The sequence below is a fragment of the Symphalangus syndactylus genome, chromosome 2 (genome assembly GCF_028878055.3).
Source record: "Symphalangus syndactylus isolate Jambi chromosome 2, NHGRI_mSymSyn1-v2.1_pri, whole genome shotgun sequence".
Classification (NCBI taxonomy): domain Eukaryota; kingdom Metazoa; phylum Chordata; class Mammalia; order Primates; family Hylobatidae; genus Symphalangus; species Symphalangus syndactylus.
This window is the reverse complement of record NC_072424.2, coordinates 28177355-28196641: the sequence shown is the minus strand read 5'-3', so window position 1 is coordinate 28196641 and position 19287 is coordinate 28177355. Positions and strand designations below refer to the sequence as shown.

Here is a 19287-nt window from a genome sequence, read left to right as displayed (position 1 = left end):
ACCGTGCTACCATGGAAAGTGAATGAAGCCAGTGACTAAGCTTCTGTTTTGTTATTCTCACGGCCTTCGCTTGCATTATTTGGGCCGTGATTTTGTTGTATATGTATAGGATTATGGGCTGGAAAGCATTTGTTTTAAACCTATAGTGCACATTTTAACTGCCTCCTAAATTACCCTTCCCTGGGTTTGTTTTCCTTGGGGTGGTGTAGATTGTATGATGAGTAAGAAGTATTTTTTAAAAGACAAATCAATTTTGAAGACACAAAAGTTAATTGGAAGAAATAAAAACTGTGAACGAAGAATACCTTTTTGTACCATCCTTCTTTATGAAGGCAAAAACATGAATGGGTATCCACACCTTAAGAGGTAACTATCTCCTAAATGTCTGCTGATACCAAATCAGTAACAATGCCAAATGAAATGGCAGTTTGAATTATAATTACCATTCCTGTTCTGCAATTTAAATAGGAGCCTGACTGGTAACTCCATATAACCTAACTGCATGTGGTTTAATATGCCACATAAATAATAATCTTAACTGCCTCAGGTAGGACACAAAGCCATTCTCATGATCTGTTCTCTAAATAACTTTTGGGAGCATCCCTTTAGCTACACTATTATTCAAATTGCAAACAAGTCTGGAAGTTCCACTAACCTTATTTAGGGTACCCTATTTATAAAACACCTGAGTGACATTAAAAGGTACAGGTAGGCCAGGCGCAATGGCTCACACCTGTAATCCCAGCACTTTGGAAGGCAGAGGTGGGCAGATACTTGAGGTCAGGGGTTTGAAACCACCCTGGCCAACATGATGAAATTCCGTTATCCACTAAAAAAAAAAAAAAAAAAAAAAACGAAAAATTAGCTGGGCATGGTGGCATGCACCTGTAGTCCCAGCTACTCAGGAGGCTGAGGCAGGAGAATCTTGAACCTGGGAGGCGGAGGCTGCAGTGAGCTGAGATTGAGCCACTGCACTCCAGCCTGGGCAACAGAGCGAGACTCCGTCTCAAAAAGGTACAGGTAAAACCTACTGTAGCGCATTATAACTAAAGGATTCTGAAGTCACTGCAACTCAAGTTTCTGGTTAGAACAGATATGAGAACTCCTATAGAAATGCCTTTCTAATCTCCCCGACAATGACTGCTTTTAGCGTTATGAAGGAATTTTAAGAGGCAGTGAGGATTATTGAGGCAAAGTTCCTGACCAAAATCAGGTTCCCAACAGTTAACCCAGAACAGTAAAATGTGGGAACAGCAAGTGTTTTAATTACACTTTAGGCCGGGCGCGGTGGCTCACGCTTGTAATCCCAACACTTTGGGAGGCCGAGGCGGGTGGATCACCAGGTCAGGAGATCGAGACCACGGTGAAACCCCGTCTCTACTAAAAATACAAAAACAAAATTAGCCAGGCGTGGCGGCAGGTGCCTGTAGTCCCAGCTAGTCGGAGAGGCTGAGGCAGGAGAATGGCGTGAACCCGGGAGGCGGAGCTTGCAGTAAGCCGAGATTGCGCCACTGCACTCCAGCCTGGGCGACAGAGCGAGACTCCGTCTCAAAAAAAAAAAAAAAAAAATTACACTTTAATCCCAGTTCCAACATTGCTGACCCTAGTTACTTAATTTCTTCATGGAGCCCTTTTCCTCCTGAAAAGCTATTATAAGTACTACCTCTATCTTGAAAGGTTGTAAGGATTTAAGCAGATATATATAAACTACCACCCCACTCCCCGACTGCCATCTAGGAAGATGTAGTACTAAGGAAATTAAAAGGGGTGTGTTTCTCTAGTTTCTCTGATGAACACAACCTTCTAATGCATCCTTAATCCTGAATTTTAGTCACTTTGACTCCAGATCTTACAGAAAAAGACTGTTTCTAAATATTGGTTCACTTAAACAAAATTCCATGGCAGGTAATACTTTAATAAAGAAGTCATTTTTTATTTCCTATAGAATTTCTGTCATCCAGGCTGTATAGTGCAGTGGTGTGACCTTGGCTCACTGCAACCTCCACCTTTTGGGTTCAAGCAATTCTCCTGCCTTAGCCTCCTGAGTAGCTGGGACTATGGCATGTGCCACCACACCTGGCTAATTTTTGTATTTTTTAGTAGAGAGAGCATTTCACCATGTTGGCCAGGCTGGTCTCGAACTCCTGGCCTTATGTGATCTGCCCACCTTGGCCTCCCAAAGTGCTGAAATTACAGGTGTGAGCCACCGCACCCAGCCTCCTATAGAATTTCTTAAATAAAGGCTTTATAAGATTAATGTAGCATCAGTTTTAGTGATTATCTGGTCTTTCTAAAAAAAAGAAAAAGGACTAATCTCAAGTTGAACATATTATACACTGATAATAACGTGCCCTAGGTTAGTATTTAGTGCTGACTGTGCCAAGAAAAGAGAATCAGCAGCTATCTCCTTTCCTATGTATCAGATCTAATAGGAAACTGGTTTTCTTGTGGAATATGTCAGATTGTTTTAAATAGGCAGCATAGTTCAAAATAAATGTACTGGCTGAAAACTTCACTTCCTGTTCTGTTTTACCTTTCTATACAGTCATAAATTAGAGAAAATGGCTTTAAATGAAGTTCTTTTAAGATACTGCCAACTAACTTACTGTAGTTTTGGCATTTCTTCCATATCCTCAAGCTCATAGCTCTTTGCCTTGGGGAATGCTTTAAAAATCTTTATTGGTAGGGTAATAATTGAGATATTTATTTCAGATGCTCATACCAGGGCACAGAATAGCACTGTAAAAATATAACAAAACCTATAAAAGTACCTCTAAAATCACAAGAAGAGTATACATTTAAGATCAGTCGTTTCTAAGTTAGTAGCTTCATCACACTTAGAAAGAAAGCTAGGTCAACTAAACCTGAGGGTGATTTTGGAGGGAAAAACTCCAGGCAAAAGAATTAAAGGGATACTTACTCCTTCCTGCTACTTCTGAGCAATGAACATTTGGACAGTTACCATCTATTAAAGTGATTACTAGCCTAGCTTCAGATCTCAGGCTTCAACTCTAGTTTCCCAGGATATGGAGTCAAGTGTTTCCTCCAAGCCTGAATTCTTTGTTTCTCTGGTCAGAAATTCACTGCATCTTGCTAAAGTAAGTACAGGGCTTGAAAGGGGAAAAAACAAAAGCACATCAGTTTTACCAAGAAAGGGAAATCCTGAGCCAGCAAAATAACAACGATAACTTTCAGCCCCAAGTTGAGAAAGTAGCTCTTCAAACAAAATGCCAACCTTTTCTCCTAATAATTATCACCATGGCTCTTTCAGCTGTATTCTTAAAAAAGACTAAGTGGAGAAACAAATTACAGTTTAAATAATTCCAGTGACTATACTGGTTTTAAATGAACTGGTAAGGTGTGTGGTGGAACTAAGTTTCCAGTTTTTATTGCCTGGGAACTGAAAGATTAATTAAATATCCAAAACTTCGTATTTTTAGCTAGTTCAGCTGTCGACTACCACAAACCCCTATTATTCTCAGTTCTGCTTTACCCCAATCAAGGCCACAAAAGAACAACCTTTATATACATACATAATCTAACACCATTTTGTTTTATTTTACTTACTTTTGGCTAGGCCAAAACAAATTATTAAAATGTTCCATCTATAAAATTGATTTCTGAACCTCTTAAGATGTTTCTTAAGAACATAACTATACACATATATAGGCCTTTTAAAAGATGATCAGATAAAGGGTGCCAATTACTTGGGTTTTTCTGTTTGTTTAAAATACAGTATTACCTGTTATTTTGCCTGCTATGCTCCTCCTCTCCACTGCAGTAAAAATTCAGTTTAACTTGCAACTCAAAAATCCTAGATACAAAGAATGTTTACACTTACTGTTGAATTTGTAAATTGCCATTTATACTAATTGATTGCTTCGTAGTACCATACTTAATTCAGCTGATATTTATTGAATCAAGATTTTAACAAATATAAAACCTCATTGGTTTTAATAGATTTTCTTCCTTTATATTTCAATTACTACCCAAGTTAAAGCAAAAAGCTAAATCAAAGCTTTAAATATTTTTTTTGGTTGAATTTACAACTGGTAGTTTTTATCTTATAAAAATTGTAATTATAAAATTAAAATCTACAGACACATGAGTCACAAAACTACAATTTTCCTTTATGTTAACCTGATGGTCTCCTTTGCTATTTTTAAGGCAGACATTCGGCATTAGAATTGCATACTGGAAACAGATACACACCCTTCATTGTGACAACAAGCAATTTTTTTTAAAAAATGTGTTGCTACAATAACTAAATCATCTTGTTTTGGTTTGACGCCTAGTCTTCATGATTAGGCTAAAAGGTAATTTTTCTTCATTTCAAAAGTCAAACTTTTATAGTTAACGAAACAGTTCTTAGACGGGGATGCACAACAGGATCACCTGCGGTGTTCGTCAAACAACATACCTTGGCCTGGATAAGTCTAAGGTTGGTCCCAGACCCATAAACTCCTCTTTAATTTTAAACAAGCATTAGGGGTGACTTTTATTATAACCTTCACCCCCTTCCCATTAACATGCCCTACTATACAAATTAGTTCAAACCTTTAACTAGGAATACTAAATATACCCTACAACCTTGGTAATTTGGTAACACTTCAATAATACAGTTATAATTGGATGCCTCAAATCATAAACAATGGGTATTGTTATCCATTGTAATGTGGATTGCTATTCAAGTTAAGGAAAAAATATCAGATAATTCACCACTGCCACTCTGCAGAGTAATAGCAGACACTTCTATAGTGCTTATGCCAGATACTCTTAAGCTATTTACACATTTGAATTCAATCCTTAAAACTGAAACAGATTTTTCCATTCGACAGCTGAGAAAAATGAATCAGGAATACACAGGTAATAAATGGTAATAAACACTAGTCTGGTTCTAGAGTCCTTGCTGTTTTCCAGTATGCTCTGTGGCCTCCCTACATGTTAATTAAAATAGCACTTGTAAACTGTGATTACTACTAAAACTGAACATTTTGTTTATTTTCGGGAGGTTAGGACTGTTCTTTCCTTGAAATGGTAACAACAGTCAAATGTCAAGCTTTGGTAAGTTACACGCAACCATTTCTACTTAGAGGCCCATAACTCAGTACTTAACATTTCAGTCTGTCAGTTTCAAAGCTTCGTCTCCTTTCTTAATGGGGAAAACTCTACATTAAATTTTCTAACAAAGCTTTTTAAGGTCAAGGTTTTTATTTTGTTTCAGAATATAGAGAGCTTAACCACCTTCAACTGTAAAATACTGTGGGTATCATGCTTCTCACTGAGCATCTTCTCAAATTCAGTATCACACTGTGACAAGTAGTCTCCCTAAGAGTCCTGCCTCTTAGTTCAGAGACACAAACATCATCCTGACACTAAGATTTTCCAAACGGCCACATCTAGATCTCTGACACAAAGGTTGCTGATTTCATTCTAAAGGTCTATTTTCAAAACTTGTTATTTTTTTTAATAAGGTCACTTTTCTTTTTCTCTCTCCTACTGCAAAGTCCACTGGGAAAACTAAGGCCCCCAGGGTCAAAAGAGGGACAAGACTGCCTACAAAAACATCAGGTGAATTACTATTCTAACACCACCAAGGTAATCTCAACAACCATTTCCTGGGGTCACACAATGACACCAAATTTCTTCCCAGTGCTTTTTAATTCAAAGGATTCTCTTGCAATCCATCAAGGCTACTCTTGATTATTGATAAGCTCTTAAGATGTTACAATAACGAGGTATATTTTATTTAGAAGTTTACAGGCTTCAACAAACCTTTTTCTACTGCAGTTTGTGCCTTTCTGTCCTTTGTGTCCTACCCTGTGGCCACGAATTATATGAAGAAAAACAGTGACCCTCCTGGGTTGAAAGGGGTGGGTGTGGAAGAGAGAGATGAAGAATTCTACCTACCACTGTCCTAAGTTTCAATTTATAAAAAAAAAATTGAAATTCATGAAATAAAAACTTATTTTCCCCTTCCACCAAAAATCTACAAACACCCATTAAAATGAGGACATCCTATAAACACATGCCTGGTTTGCCCTTTAAGATCCAATTTCTTCTAATGGAAGGAATACTTAAGGATTTACTGAAACCTCTCACACACTCAATATTCTCTTCTATGAATGCTGTGTGCGAGTACTTAGAGGGTTTTTTTTTTTTTTTTTGAGACGGAGTCTTGCTCTGTCGCCCAGGCTGGAGTGCAGTGGCGCGATCTCGGCTCACTGCAAGCTCTGCCTCCCGGGTTCACGCCATTCTCCTGCCTCAGCCTCCCGAGTTGCTGGGACTACAGGCGCCCGCCACCACGCCCGGCTAATTTTTTGTTTTTACTAGAGACGGGGTTTCACCGTGTTAGCCAGGATGGTCTCGATCTCCTGACCTTGTGATCTGCTCGCCTTGGCCTCCCAAAGTGCTGGAATTACAGGCGTGAGCCACCGCGCCCGGCCGGAGTTTTAATCACTCTGAAGTGCTGACAGCTAAAGACTTTACCTTTTGTTAACACACCCTGGAGATTTTAAAAACACTTTATTTAATAAAAGTTAAACATACAAAACTGAAATAATACACATCCTAAAAATTACCTTCTTCCATTAATAGGAAGACCCTTTTCTATGCATGTATTTGGCTTAAACTCAACTCAGGATAACTGTGATGTTCACTTACACCAACAAATGCAGACAACTTGATCTAATTAACAAAAATTACAAACAGCTAAATGAACATAATATACAGGGAAATTATGGTCAGATTAATGCACAAGAAATACAAGAAATTTTTAATGATGAAATATTCAGTATTCTTGTTCATTAATTTAGCCTTGTGTTTTTACAAAAATAGTATCTACACTGTATACAGGGCTATACATCAGCTTTTTGTTCTCCCATATAAACATTACACATCCAAAACATGGTACCACTGCCGTAAATGGAAAAAAACAAAAACCAGGAAAAAACCAAACATACAAAAAACAAAGACACCTTAGAAAAGGGAGCTCATCCTAAGGTTTCTTACATAAAACTAAGAGTACATAAAAATAAAACAGCTAGATCAATTTCAGAGATGGCCTAATAGGCCTGGGAAACAAGATGAAAAACCTCAAAACAAACTTTGCCATTTACAAATTAACCTATCTTTAAGCTTAACTGAACGACAGCTAAGTTTTAAAGTTGAAAATAAAAATGGAAAGATCTCTTAGCAGGTTGGTGTTTTTGCCTTGGTGTTCCAATGAATTGCTAGAGTATGTGTCAAGTTCAAAGCATCTGCAAATTTCAAGTTACAACTTACAAAAAGTACATACCATAGGTTAAGTAGGCGCCTGATATTAGGAAGATCAATAATTCATCTAAGTGCTGTATGAAACAGCATCTACAAAAGTTGCTTTATTCAACAAACTTTGAGGGAACCGTGGTACTGATAATGAGAAAAGTTAAACGAATAGCAGTTATCAAATGCAATTTCTTCACGTTTCATTCTACTGAAGTCAACCAATGACGACAATGGTATCTTGCTTACTCACCTAACAAATAATTTACCTTTAGAAAAATATAAGGATAAAAAGGTAAATGTAAAGCCCTGCAGAGATGAAATCCAACAGTTTTTCTGATTATTGAGGCATCAAATGCCTGACATTGTATTTAGAGGTATCTTGATATTGTGTCATAGGTTTATCAGCAATTCCACAAGTTCCTACTCCAACTTTGCCAGTCACACTCTCAGGTGAAGCAAAAATACTCCTCTTTACCTAAGGGAAAGAAAACAAATCATTCCTGATTAGTGTTGGAAAAAATAAAAAATTTCAAATTTTAAGTAATGTTAAAATATATTCTGGTTTCAATGTTTAAAAGAAGAAAAACATATTGCCTTTGTTTAGTGTTAAAAAATGGGTACAGAAGAGGTCCCATGCTGGAAGCCATTTACTCTAAGTTGTGGAAAATATCACTACATTTACTAATACTCATAACACTTGCCTTCTGATACCTCAAAATTTTAGTTTTGTAAACTCAAATCCTAACTTCAGCTGTGAGTAGCCATTTTAGCATAATTAAAGCTCTAGCTGTATTGCAGTTTACTGCAGGGCCTGCTATGATAGCTAAATTGTGAAGTCCCTTGGCCTTTGTCACAAAATAAACATCTTTATGAAAAGGAAGTGCTTCTTTCCAGAAGCCATGTCCATCAATGGAAGGGCCACCTTGATGGCAGTGAAGAGTAATACATGGGTGAAAGTCAGGTTATCCTCATTCTCAACTTCCTATATGAATGCTACAGTTATTTTCTACCCAACACACGTTTCTCTTTCTAAGTGTATCAAGGGAAACTGAATGCACTTTTAAATAAAATCTACTGGTGATGCCCAGCATGAAGGCATGTTAACAAAGCAGGTAGAGTTAAGCACACTGCCTCTAAGTAGCAACTATTTTTTCAAATATTAGTTTATAGAAGGAAAAGAACATAGACCTTTTATAATTCCTGATATAAATTCTCTCATTTGTAATATTTTTATTGCAGAGACAATGGCTAATATTTTTCGATAAGTTAAATTGAGCATCAACAAGGATTCTGAATACTAAATCTGAGTTAATCATACTTTACAAAAAAACTACATCTCTTTTCATTTTAAAGTTATTTTAATGACAGTTGCATTTCTCAAATTTACAAAGTGTCATAAAAAGATCTACCAACCTGGCCTTTTTTGTTTTTAGAATAGGCTCTGTTGTTGAATTGCTGCCATTTCACTTTCTGGTCCTCTCTTTCCTGCTCAAGTTCTTTTATTCTCTGAGCTTTTTTCAAAGCTTTCTTCTTTTTATATTCACGCTGCTGGGCAATCATTTCTTTTCTGCATGAAAAAAAGTTAAATGTCAACTGTTAAGACTTACTATACAAGAATGACTTCCTTGAAGACACCGGCAGTGCAAAAAAAAAAAAAAAAACAACCAAACATATACAATGGTCTATGAATAAAAAGTACTAACTCATTAAAATCAGTACCAATCACCCAGAATTACTAAGAAATGTTTTTTTAAAAAATAGCATCCTTCGAAGCTTTTAAACATAACTGTAATCTATTTACCCATATAGGGTAAATATTTAGACTTTTTTTTTTTTTTTGCAACAAAGTCTTGTTCTGTCGCCCAGACTGGAGTTGGAGTACAGTGGCACAATCTTGGCTCACTGCAACCTCCACCTCCTGGGTTCAAGAGATTCTTATGCCTCACCCTCCTGAGTAGCTGGGACTACAAGCACGTGCCACTGTGCCTAGCTAACTTTTGTATTTTTAGTAGAGATGGGGTTTCGCCATGTTGGCCAGAATGGTCTTGAACTCCTGGCCTCAAGTGATATGCCTGCCTTGGCCTCCCAAAGTGTTGGGATTACAGGCATGAGCCACTGTGCCCAGCCTCAACTATGACTTTCTATTTTACTTTTGTATAGCTGTTGCCAGTTGTTTTAGGAATAAGTTGAGTTTCAGTATTAATGGGTATCTAAGCCTTCATCTACTTCCAAATAGACATAGTTAACAAGTGCAGCATTTAGAAAAAATGTATGAAGAGATTCAATGCAGATAAAATATTTTACCTACATTGGAAGAATGCAGCAGCACAAACAGAAATCATAGCTAACAATTCTCACCAAAACAAAACACCTGCGGGTTTCAAAAACATTCTAAATAAGATTCTAAATAGGATCAGAGCCTAAAACCCCCAATAATTTCTCATCAGTTAACACTGACTTCTCACCAAAAGGATGAAAAAAAGATCTTTAAGAGGGGCAATATCTAGACTCCCTGGTACCATATTACCACCATGAAGCTATGGCTTTTTACACAGATGACAAAGACATAAAAAAAAAATACATTGTTCTAGAATTTTATTTTATTGGGATGCTTACATTAATATATAATTTTTGCATATTCAAATATAAATATGTAGCAACTTAAATTTCGAAAACTCTTTGACAAATCAAAAGACTAAGTTGTGGCAAATATGCAGAAGTTCACCAAAATATTGTTAATTCTGCCTCTTACTTTTCAAAACAGCATAGTTCCCCATTCCCATTGCTACTCCCTGGGTTCAGGCCATCATCTTATACCTGGATCACAGCAGTAGTTGCCTCTCCCTACTGACAGTGATCATTCTAAAGCTCAAATGTGATCACATCATATCCCCTCTACTTAAAATGTTATCAGTGGCTTACAAGCTCTTTATATTCTGGACTTTACCTCTCTAATCTTCTCAGACCACCCACCTTCCAAGCCCCAAGTTTTTACCACAGGGATTTGTTACTTTTATGTGCTCACTCCCTTTAAAAAAAATTGACTAAGCTCCTACTACATGTAAAGAACTATTATAAGCTTTACTAACACATCACTTGAATCCTCACAACCCAATAATGTACTGCCCCTATCTTACAGATGAGGAAACAGAGTTAAATAGCTTCTCCAAGGTCATAATGCTCATTAATAACAAAGAATTCAAGCCCAGATCAACATCATACCGCCTTGTAGCTTTGTACTTGGCTCTTATTCTTTTCAAATCTCAGTTTAGATGTCATTTTCTCAAAGAAATCTGCCCTAATAATAAAAGTGGAGGCTGAGTACCTCTTGTTCCCTTACAGTACCTGTTATAGCTCCTTTGTAATGTTTACACTCTATTGTTAAAGCACTTCATTAATGACGAGTTTTCTTCTCTAAATATAAACTCAGTTGGGACAAGGCCTGAGGTGGTCTCCTGTGGTATAGCCCCAGTACCTGGCTTATAAAATATGCTGGGAAGATGTTCATTGTATATAGTTATCTTCTTAATATTTACTGAATGCCTAAATGGGAATCAAAATTATCTTCACTTTACTTAGGCACACTTACACAGATAATGTTGACCCTTTGTTGCTAATCTTCAGAACAACAGTAAAACAGTATTATAACTTTCTTATGCATAGATTCTCTCTGCAGACTACTTCAAGTATCCAAATGGAGAAGATTGCACCTAAAATGGAAAAGTCAAAGTCACTTACTTTGACATGGGTTTGTTGCCACTGTCCTCCTTTGCCTTCCTTCCTTCTTCTACAGGCTTGAGGTTCAACAGTGGAGTCACTTCAGCATTGCCATAACCAGCAAAGGTGATTGCAGCGGTGCCATTTTCTTCATCTATCTCCTCAATCTCCGCTTCATAACACCTGTAAAGATATCATGGCTGTAAGCAGGTGAGTAAAGATTTAGTACTCAGCCTACAAGTCTTATACTGTAGTGATAAAATTATTACATGTGTCTATAATGAAACTTCTATAATCAAATGGTTGTTCTAGCAAAGAGAATACAAAAGAGTGGTTGAAGTTAGTTATCTGCTATCGAAAAAGGACATCCTAATCAAAATATTGCTGGTAAAGTCTCTTACATGTACCTACTCAACGTGCTTTAATGTCTTTGAGAACAGAGGTTTCTTTTCTTCTCTTTTTTGCGACAGTCTCACTGTTGCCCAGGCTGGAGTGCAGTAGTGCAATCTCGGCTCACTTCAACCTCCGCCTCCCAGGTTCAAACAATTCTCATGCCTCATTCTCCCACGTAGCTGGGATTACAGGCACACGCCACCATACCTGACCGATTTTTCTATTTTTAGTAGAGATAGGGTTTCACCATGTTGGTCAGGCTGCTCTCCAACTCCTGACCTCAAGCGATCTGCCCGCCTCAGCCTCCCAAAGTGCTGAGATTACAGGCATGAGCCACCACACCCAGCGAAAACATATTTCTTATAGGAATGATGTCAGTGTATGCTCTTCATAGAATTCTCAGAAAAACCAACCATTCACTCGATTTTCAATTTGAGAAAATAATTATTTCAGAAAACACCCATTCATTGTCCTGTTTTTCTTTCCTCTAGAATCCCAGCCATTCTTCTCCCCGAAACTTAATCTAAAACTAAAACTAAACTGTATTAATGGCAACCACCCAGGAATCAAATTGGCTCTATAAATCATACTGCCTAATAGAAGTCAAGATTAAAATAGGGTAGTTAAAACTGAATAAAAACTTCTTACCATTGTATTTTATTATTTCATGTTATAGTTAGTTTTTTTCTACACTTACTGTCCATCTTCACTCCAGATTGCCATACACTTGTCTCCTACTTTCCATGAATGAGTAGGTTGAGTAGAAGCAAAACTGTCTGAACTCGCAAGCGTCTCAGAAGGTTGAGTTGACAGAAGGTCTTTGGTTAGTTCTATAACTTCCTAAAAAAGAAAAACAAAAACTACAATATTATTTTTATAATTCTCATTGTCAACTTTGTTTTTGATGACAGCTTTCATACTGTACATTAAGTACTCTACATATATTTCATTTGCAGTTCATAACACTATTAAGCAAGCACTGTGATTATCCCCATGTAGAAACTGATACAGTATTTTCTGCGAGTTAAGTGGTAGAGCTGTGACTTAAGCCCATATAGTTGCCTTTCAACTTAACCACAAATACTAATGAAAATATAAGACCTGAGCTTATACCATGCATTATTTCTAAGTGCCTATTTTGGCTGAATAGATCTCTCTAAAGATGAGAAAGTCAAGTATGAGGGACTGAATTAGATACTCTTATTATAACATATATTTTATGCAACTGTACTGTTTTATAGGGTATTACTCAGCAGTATTAACTGCCAAGCAATCTCAAAACACTTTAAGCAGCTTTATTAGTAACAAAAATGTTCCTACTTATACATATCTTGACTAAAATACTACAGGCAATGTAAAAGAAACCAGTGGTCTTCCTATTCAATTATTGTAAAACTCACCCCATCTGGGTAAGCAAATTACCAGGTTAGATTTTAAATGTTCCATACCTTAATGTTAAGCACATTAGCACAGCTTCATTTAAAAGGGGGAAAAAAGGTAATACACATAGGCAATGCCTTTCTGTGTGGCAAATATTTTTTTCTAATTCAGGCTTACATTTATTGGCTTCATTCAAAGATGTTTGGTGTCGGGATGGCTAAAAAATTGAGAATAGTACAAGCTGACAGATTCTGCTACCTGTCTACTGTATTTTTACTCTAATGAAGATCCACACTATGCATCTTATCTGATCTAAGAACTTGCATAGCTGTTCACCCATTGTGGCATTTAAAACATCATACTGTATGTTTGGGGAGAAAAACTAACAAAGTTAAACTATGTACTGAGTTTCTTCTAGTTCCCACTGATGTTTCATAATAGTAATTTTGATTCCAGTAGCCAAGAAAGTTAAATATTACCTCTCTCCTAAAGATTCTAAATCTTCCTGGCTATTTCCGAAAAAACTAATATTTGAGTCTTAAATCTCTTGAAGAAAGGTTTTTATAAATAAATAAATAGAACACTTAGGTTTGAGTTAAAAATTTAGTAGGAATAATATCTCTAAGTTTTATTAGTTGCCAACTAGCCATTAATTAGATCTTTTTAATTAGACAGTCCTTTGCAAATAAAGCAAAGAACCTTCCAAATAACTAGATCAAGTAGTACACTAAAGAAGAGTAAATTATCTGGGCTTATTTTTAACCACTTTTAGGGGAAGGAATGTAATCCAGTAAGCCTGACTCAAGAGCCCACACAAATCTCTATCATTAAATACTTCCAGATCCACCTAGGGATCATTTAACTTAAGCACAGACATGAATTCTGCACTTGTAGGTTTCAAATTTAGAACTCTATTTCCTTTAGGACAGAGCTATTTTCCAAATATATTTTGTTAAAGAAACATATTTTATCAAAGAAAAGGGTCCTGAAAAGCTGTGCATATTAGTGAATTCAGAGGCCTGTGCTGAAATGACCCTTTTTTAGAAAAAATCCAGAGCATTTACTCCTAATGTCCTTTAACTTTGCCATGGTTTTACATAACCCTCCCAACGAACTATGAAGAACCTTCTAAATTTCTATTCTTCACATGTGCGTATGGACCAAAGTATTAGAAAAACTATTTTATGTATGAGGGGGTTCTTGAAGGTACATACCATTAATTACTTTTCCTCCCTCAAGTCTGAGTTCTGAAACTGCTCCTTCATCGACAGATGGGCAGCAGTTACAGTAATCGGCAATTCCAGGAAGCATCAGGTGTTGTGATCTACATATCAGCAGGTCAAATGGGGTGCACTCAAGCACTCTGCTTACTGAAGGAAGGCGTTTCGGGGATGCAGAGAGCCACTGTAATATATGAGACAAGTGACTTGACCCCTGCCTCCTTTAGAACCAGCTTATTCAGCAAAACAGCCTGATAAATCGACTATCTGTGATTATCATAGACTGCCCGGGGAGCTAGTCAGCTAGCTAGCCTGGATTTTATTACACCCACTTTTTTAAGTGAAAAAAGAAAGGCAGGACTTTAGCAGATTATTTTGCTGCCTGCTGAATAACTTCAGTCTCTATGAAAGACAGTACATGAAAAAGATAAACATGGAAACCTTACTGGCAAAATGAAGTCATTGAAAAGATGCAGAAAAAGCATTTTGTCATAAATCAAAGGACAAACAAACTAATAACCAGGATAAGGATCTAATTCTATAGAGGAAGACAAGAAATTAGAAACCATATGATGGTCAAAAAATATTAATATGAGGAAGCCACAAAATCAGTCTGAACAGACTTCTCACCAAATATAACAGGCTGAATTAAATACCCATAGCGCGAGATACATCCCAGAAGGCAGAGAAGGAAAAAAGAGGGGAATAAGGGGGGGATCCCCATAGCAGAATAGAAGCTGTAAGTGTAGTCTCAATGGAGACAACAATTATTGGGTGGAAGCATATAGCCAAATACTTTTCAGAGTATTACCTCATCTTAAAAGATGGTTTCCATTTCTGAGTAGTTTTCAATTCAAAACAGACCTTATCTAGTGACCAAAATGAAATTTCTAATGATAGAATAAAATGGGAAGAAACTCTGATCAAGACTGGTCAGGAAAAACATTGTTATTACTATCTGAAGTATTAGAACTTGCACTTTTAAATCTTTGCCATCCAATATGGTAGTCACGTGTGGCTAATTAAATTATATTAAAAACTCAGCTCCTAAGTAAACCTAGCTGTATTTCAAATATCCAACCAAATGTGGCTAGCAGCTATGGTACTGAATAGCAGATATAGAACATTTCCATCATCACAGAAAGTTCTACTGGACAGTGCTGTCTTAAATGGTTATAGAAAAGAGGATACTTTACAGAAAAATGAGTTCCAGGTCATTATTAACTGAACCCCCGCAGGCAAGCCTTTTACGGGCTTACTACAATGTTTATCACAATGGTTTCCCCCTACAGTACTTTCTACTACGATGATCATGACATGGTAAGGCAGTTCTGCCCAGGCTCTAATGATGAATTATTCTAGAAATATTAAAAAGACCTGATGATAATGCTATTTCTAACTCCACTCCCAACTTCCCCAACCCAACCAGTTTAACAAATACCCCTCCTCCCACTGCCCAAGAAGCAATATACAAAACATTGGCATTCAATGTTTTCCTAAAAAAGGACTGCTTAAGTTGGTAAAGGTAGTCGAGGCATCTCTCTTTGGGGCAAACAGAAAGCACTTTACAGAGTGTAAGAAGAGGTCAGTGTGGCTCTGTTGCCTCATCTTCAAATGTATACTCACAACATGTGAGCAAATCAAATAGACAGGTGGCAAACCATTGGGTTATTTTTCACTTAAGGGCCTGAGAGTGGGAGAAATTGCACCCAAAACATCTTTTTCGTATTGACTGGCACCCTGAAGCCCACAGGCCTGGCTCCTACGTATCGAAGAGGGGTCTTGTTCATATTGAAATTATCCCAGATAGTTTGTGTGTGTTTAAAAATAACATACTACTGCAATTTTATTCTAAATCTAGAACTTGAAAGTATTCAACTCATCTTAATTACGCCCAGATAAGCAGTTCCAGAATCCCAAATCTGGACCCTACTTCAGTTAAGTTTGTTTGCAGTTTTGATATCCCTAAAACAGTAATAGTTTTAACGGGCAGTGGGATAATAAAGGGAGGGAATGAATTTTTAGACAGGATACAGTTTTGAGTTTAGTACTCAATCGGTAAAGCAATCTCTCATCAAAACACCCTTGAAACTTTTTAAAAATCAGGTTCAGAATTTAAAGGAAGCTCTTAAAAGTCATATGTATTTGCAAATTATATATGGCATTTTTCTGAATCAGTCTGGTGTCCTGAGAAACAAAAGTATTACTCTCCCATGACAAAGATCTCCTTTTCACCACATAGTTCAATTTCCACAAGTGTCAACAACTTTACCGTAAAACCTAGCCTTAAGTCTGAACATCTGTGTAACAATTATACAGAGCACTTGTCTCTCTTTAGGCATTTTTGTGGTGTGTTTTCAAAACAAAATGTAACCCACCAGGCTTTGGGGAAAAAAAAAAGGCACGCATTTTCAAAGAATCTTGTGGTATTAAAAAGAATCTTAAGGTTCTATTTTTCTCCTTCAATCTTTGTTACTTTTTCAACCAAATTTCATTTGTCAGGTCTTAAAAACTAAAAGCGTTTTTCATTGTGAAGTTACATGTACCTCTCGTCTTGAAAATTTGACAGACTTGGAAATTTCTATCAACTTTAGTTTTTAAAAATTATGTAAGCACACAAGATTTATATAACAAAGAACAATATTTCATTCACTCTGATGTATAGAAACCTGAGAACTGGGGAAGCAACCCTACTTCTATAAGCCACAGGACCTACAGAATTTACATATATACATAGGGTGCGGTGTAACCCCTCAAAAGGCACTTTGGTACTTAGAGATTCAAGCAATAATTTGAAAAACAGAGAAAAACTACAATTGTCTACCCATACTTACTTGTAAATCTTTCTTCAATTTTAGCAAATCTTCATTTTCTCCATTTCCAGATAATGCAGCTTCAACTTGCTGGAGCTGAGCTTTGTAGCTTGCCAGCTGCTTTGCTAAATCCTCTGACATCTGGGAAAAATAAAAAGGGTTAGACCATGAAAACAAAACCAAAAATCAAGGCATAAAAAACTAACTTCCCTGTCTGCCTGAATTACCAGTTTTTGCCTCCACCTCCTTCTAACACTGCAGCTTAATTTCCACCATTACCTTTACTCTCGGTTTAGACTTCAACTAAACCACAAACTTAAAGGCAACAGATTCTGAGGATTATAAACTTGAGATACATTCCATACTTTAAAAAAGCATACAGATACAAAAAAATTTCTAATTTTCTTTTAACTCCCATCCACAGGGTAGGTGCTGAGTTCGGCTCAATAATCAATGTTATCTTTTTAAAAAGCACTATTCTGTTGGAAAAGTCGAAACTTTCAAAAACAATCCAAATACTTGTTTTTAAGCACTAAAGTATGCTTCCAAAGCCAAACAAGTGCGTTTTTAAATTAACTACACAAACTACTATCTTTACTTGAACTATTCAATTAAGAGTGTATTTAAAATTGCTTCTCCAGAACAAAAATCTTTCGCCCAGTCGCTTATCCATCGGTGCATTATCTTCATCAAAAACAACAGCACAGGTACTCTCCCATTTAGGCATTCTAAGGAATGCGCCTTTCGCCAGATACAGCTCACTCATTTTCCTGAAAATAAGATGCCAATTAACCCTTTTTGATGGTTTATAAGCAAATGTACGAGGTTTCCGAGAACCCTTTTCTTTCGTAAAATTCCCGTTCAACCAAAGGGTGGGAGCCTGGAAAGGCCCCCCAAGAGTTACAGCGACCCAGGCTGCTCTCCCCGCCACGCAGCACCTCAAAGCCCGCCACAACTCGATCATTCGGACCTGGAAATCCACACGCCACCTCCAGGACCGCCGCCGGAGCCCCGCCGCGCTCCAACAGGCAGGCTCCACACGGAGCCGCGCGGCGCCCAGCCCCACCCGACCCGGTTCCCTACGGGCCGTGTTTGCCGCCGCCGCACGGAGGCCAGCGCCGGCCGGACAGCCGAAGCTCAGCTCTGGCTGAGACGGCCGTGGCTCCGGGCTCCAGGGCCAGCGCCTGGGCGTCTCCGGCGAGGCGGGCTCCTCGGCCTTGGGCCTCCGCTTCACCTCGGGAGGGACCCGGGTCCGGCCAGGCCTCACTTTCTCCCTCAGGGGGGTTGTTACCTTGTGTGGGGCTGGGGGCGGGGCGGCGGGAAGGGGTCGGGGCAAATGAGCCCAGTGGTAGTGGCGGCGGCAGCAGCAGCAGTAGCAGTAGCAGGAAAATCACCGCGACGACAACAAGGCGACTCGGTCTAAAAACGAAGAACTCGGTCGGCGGCGAGGGGGAAGGGAAGAAAGCCGGACACTGGAAGGAGGAAAAGACAGAGACGGTGAAGTCTCGCGAGAAATATAAACTCTCGCGCGAGGTCACTCGACTCACGTGACTCCACACGCCCTCTAGTCTCTCCCTGGCTGTTAGGGACGCGAAGTAGGCGGGGCTTAGAAAGGAAATGGCGTAGCTGGGCTTCGCCCGGCGCGTAATGTAGGTTGTCTTTCTGGAGTTCCGGCTTGGAATTTATTGGAAATGCAAATTCTCAAGCCCCACCCCAGACCTCCTGAATCTAGAGACTCGGTTTTAATAAGCCCACCAGATGATACCAATGTCCGCTGACGTTTGAGAACCACTGCTTTTCGGGGGCGGCGGCGGCGGCGGTGGTGGTGGGTGGGTGGGCGGGGGGAGGTGTTCGTTGGGGCTCTCCTTATGTTTCCCTGGCTGGTCTCCAACTCCTGGGCTCAAACTATGCTCCCGCCCAAAATGCTAGGATTACAGGCGTGAGCCACCGCGCCCAGCGTGAGAACCACTTCTTTATATGATAACAAGCCTTAGTAGCAACAGAAAGCTAATTAAATCGTTACAGAAATAACCTATTGGAGAGGAGATTGATTTCTTTAAAATTTATTTTGTTAAAACCTACTTGGTTTTAATTAAGTTAGTTGGGTTAATCTCGCCTGATAGGGAACAACGTCCCAAGTTAGTCTAGAATGGTAAAGAGTGGTAGGAATACTGACATTTGTGTTCAAAAAGAAATGCCCCTTGTGTATGTTCGTAATAATATATACGCTTTCTGGACGGATACACAAACCTGTTCAGAGGTTTGGAGTGGAAGCCAAATGTTTTATTGATTACCCTCTTCGCTGTTGACCCTTTTTCCTTTTCTTCTTTTTTTTTTTAAACCATATGTATATAATTTTATTTCAGTTAAAAATAAAGGCCTGAGACATAAAGTTTTATATAGATGCCAGGAAGCGACCTTTCCTGGGAGGCTCGGAGTTTGTTGCTGGACCCATAAAAAGGCCCACTTCTCGCGGATCACCTGAGGTCAGGAGTTCG

At 38.3% G+C, this 19287-nt stretch overlaps 1 protein-coding gene across 6 annotated transcripts; it reads right to left on the bottom strand.

Moving 5' to 3' along the window:
• Positions 1–854: 854 nt before the first annotated feature.
• Positions 855–18411, bottom strand: SMNDC1 (survival motor neuron domain containing 1). Of its 6 annotated transcripts, XR_008652110.2 has the most exons (8): positions 18081–18329; positions 16811–16930; positions 12074–12216; positions 11005–11166; positions 8680–8833; positions 7533–7741; positions 3743–3814; positions 855–3110 (listed from the first exon to the last, which is right to left on the bottom strand). XR_008652110.2 is itself a non-coding variant. In XM_055249633.2 (6 exons), the coding sequence occupies exons 2-6, from the start codon at positions 16928–16930 to the stop codon at positions 7604–7606; spliced, it is 717 nt and encodes a 238-aa protein (XP_055105608.1). In that variant the 5' UTR covers positions 18081–18411; the 3' UTR covers positions 6509–7603. The 6 variants fall into 6 exon arrangements, 4 of the variants coding, with proteins under 4 accessions (XP_055105608.1, XP_063482456.1, XP_055105616.1 ...); XR_008652108.2 differs by having other exon boundaries at positions 855–3814; XM_055249633.2 differs by lacking the exons at positions 855–3110; positions 3743–3814 and having other exon boundaries at positions 6509–7741; positions 18081–18411.
• Positions 18412–19287: the final 876 nt, after the last annotated feature.

Excerpts from the sequence above, each read along its gene's own strand:
- SMNDC1 (XM_055249633.2), bottom strand. The coding sequence starts at position 16,930 with ATGTCAGAGGATTTAGCAAAGCAGCTGGCAAGCTACAAAGCTCAGCTC. Across the intron at positions 12,217-16,810 it reads AATTGAAGAAAGATTTACAA|GAAGTTATAGAACTAACCAA; the intron begins GTAAGTATGGGT and ends TTTCTTTTTTAG. Across the intron at positions 8,834-11,004 it reads GGCAACAAACCCATGTCAAA|AAAAGAAATGATTGCCCAGC; the intron begins GTAAGTGACTTT and ends TTTTTCATGCAG.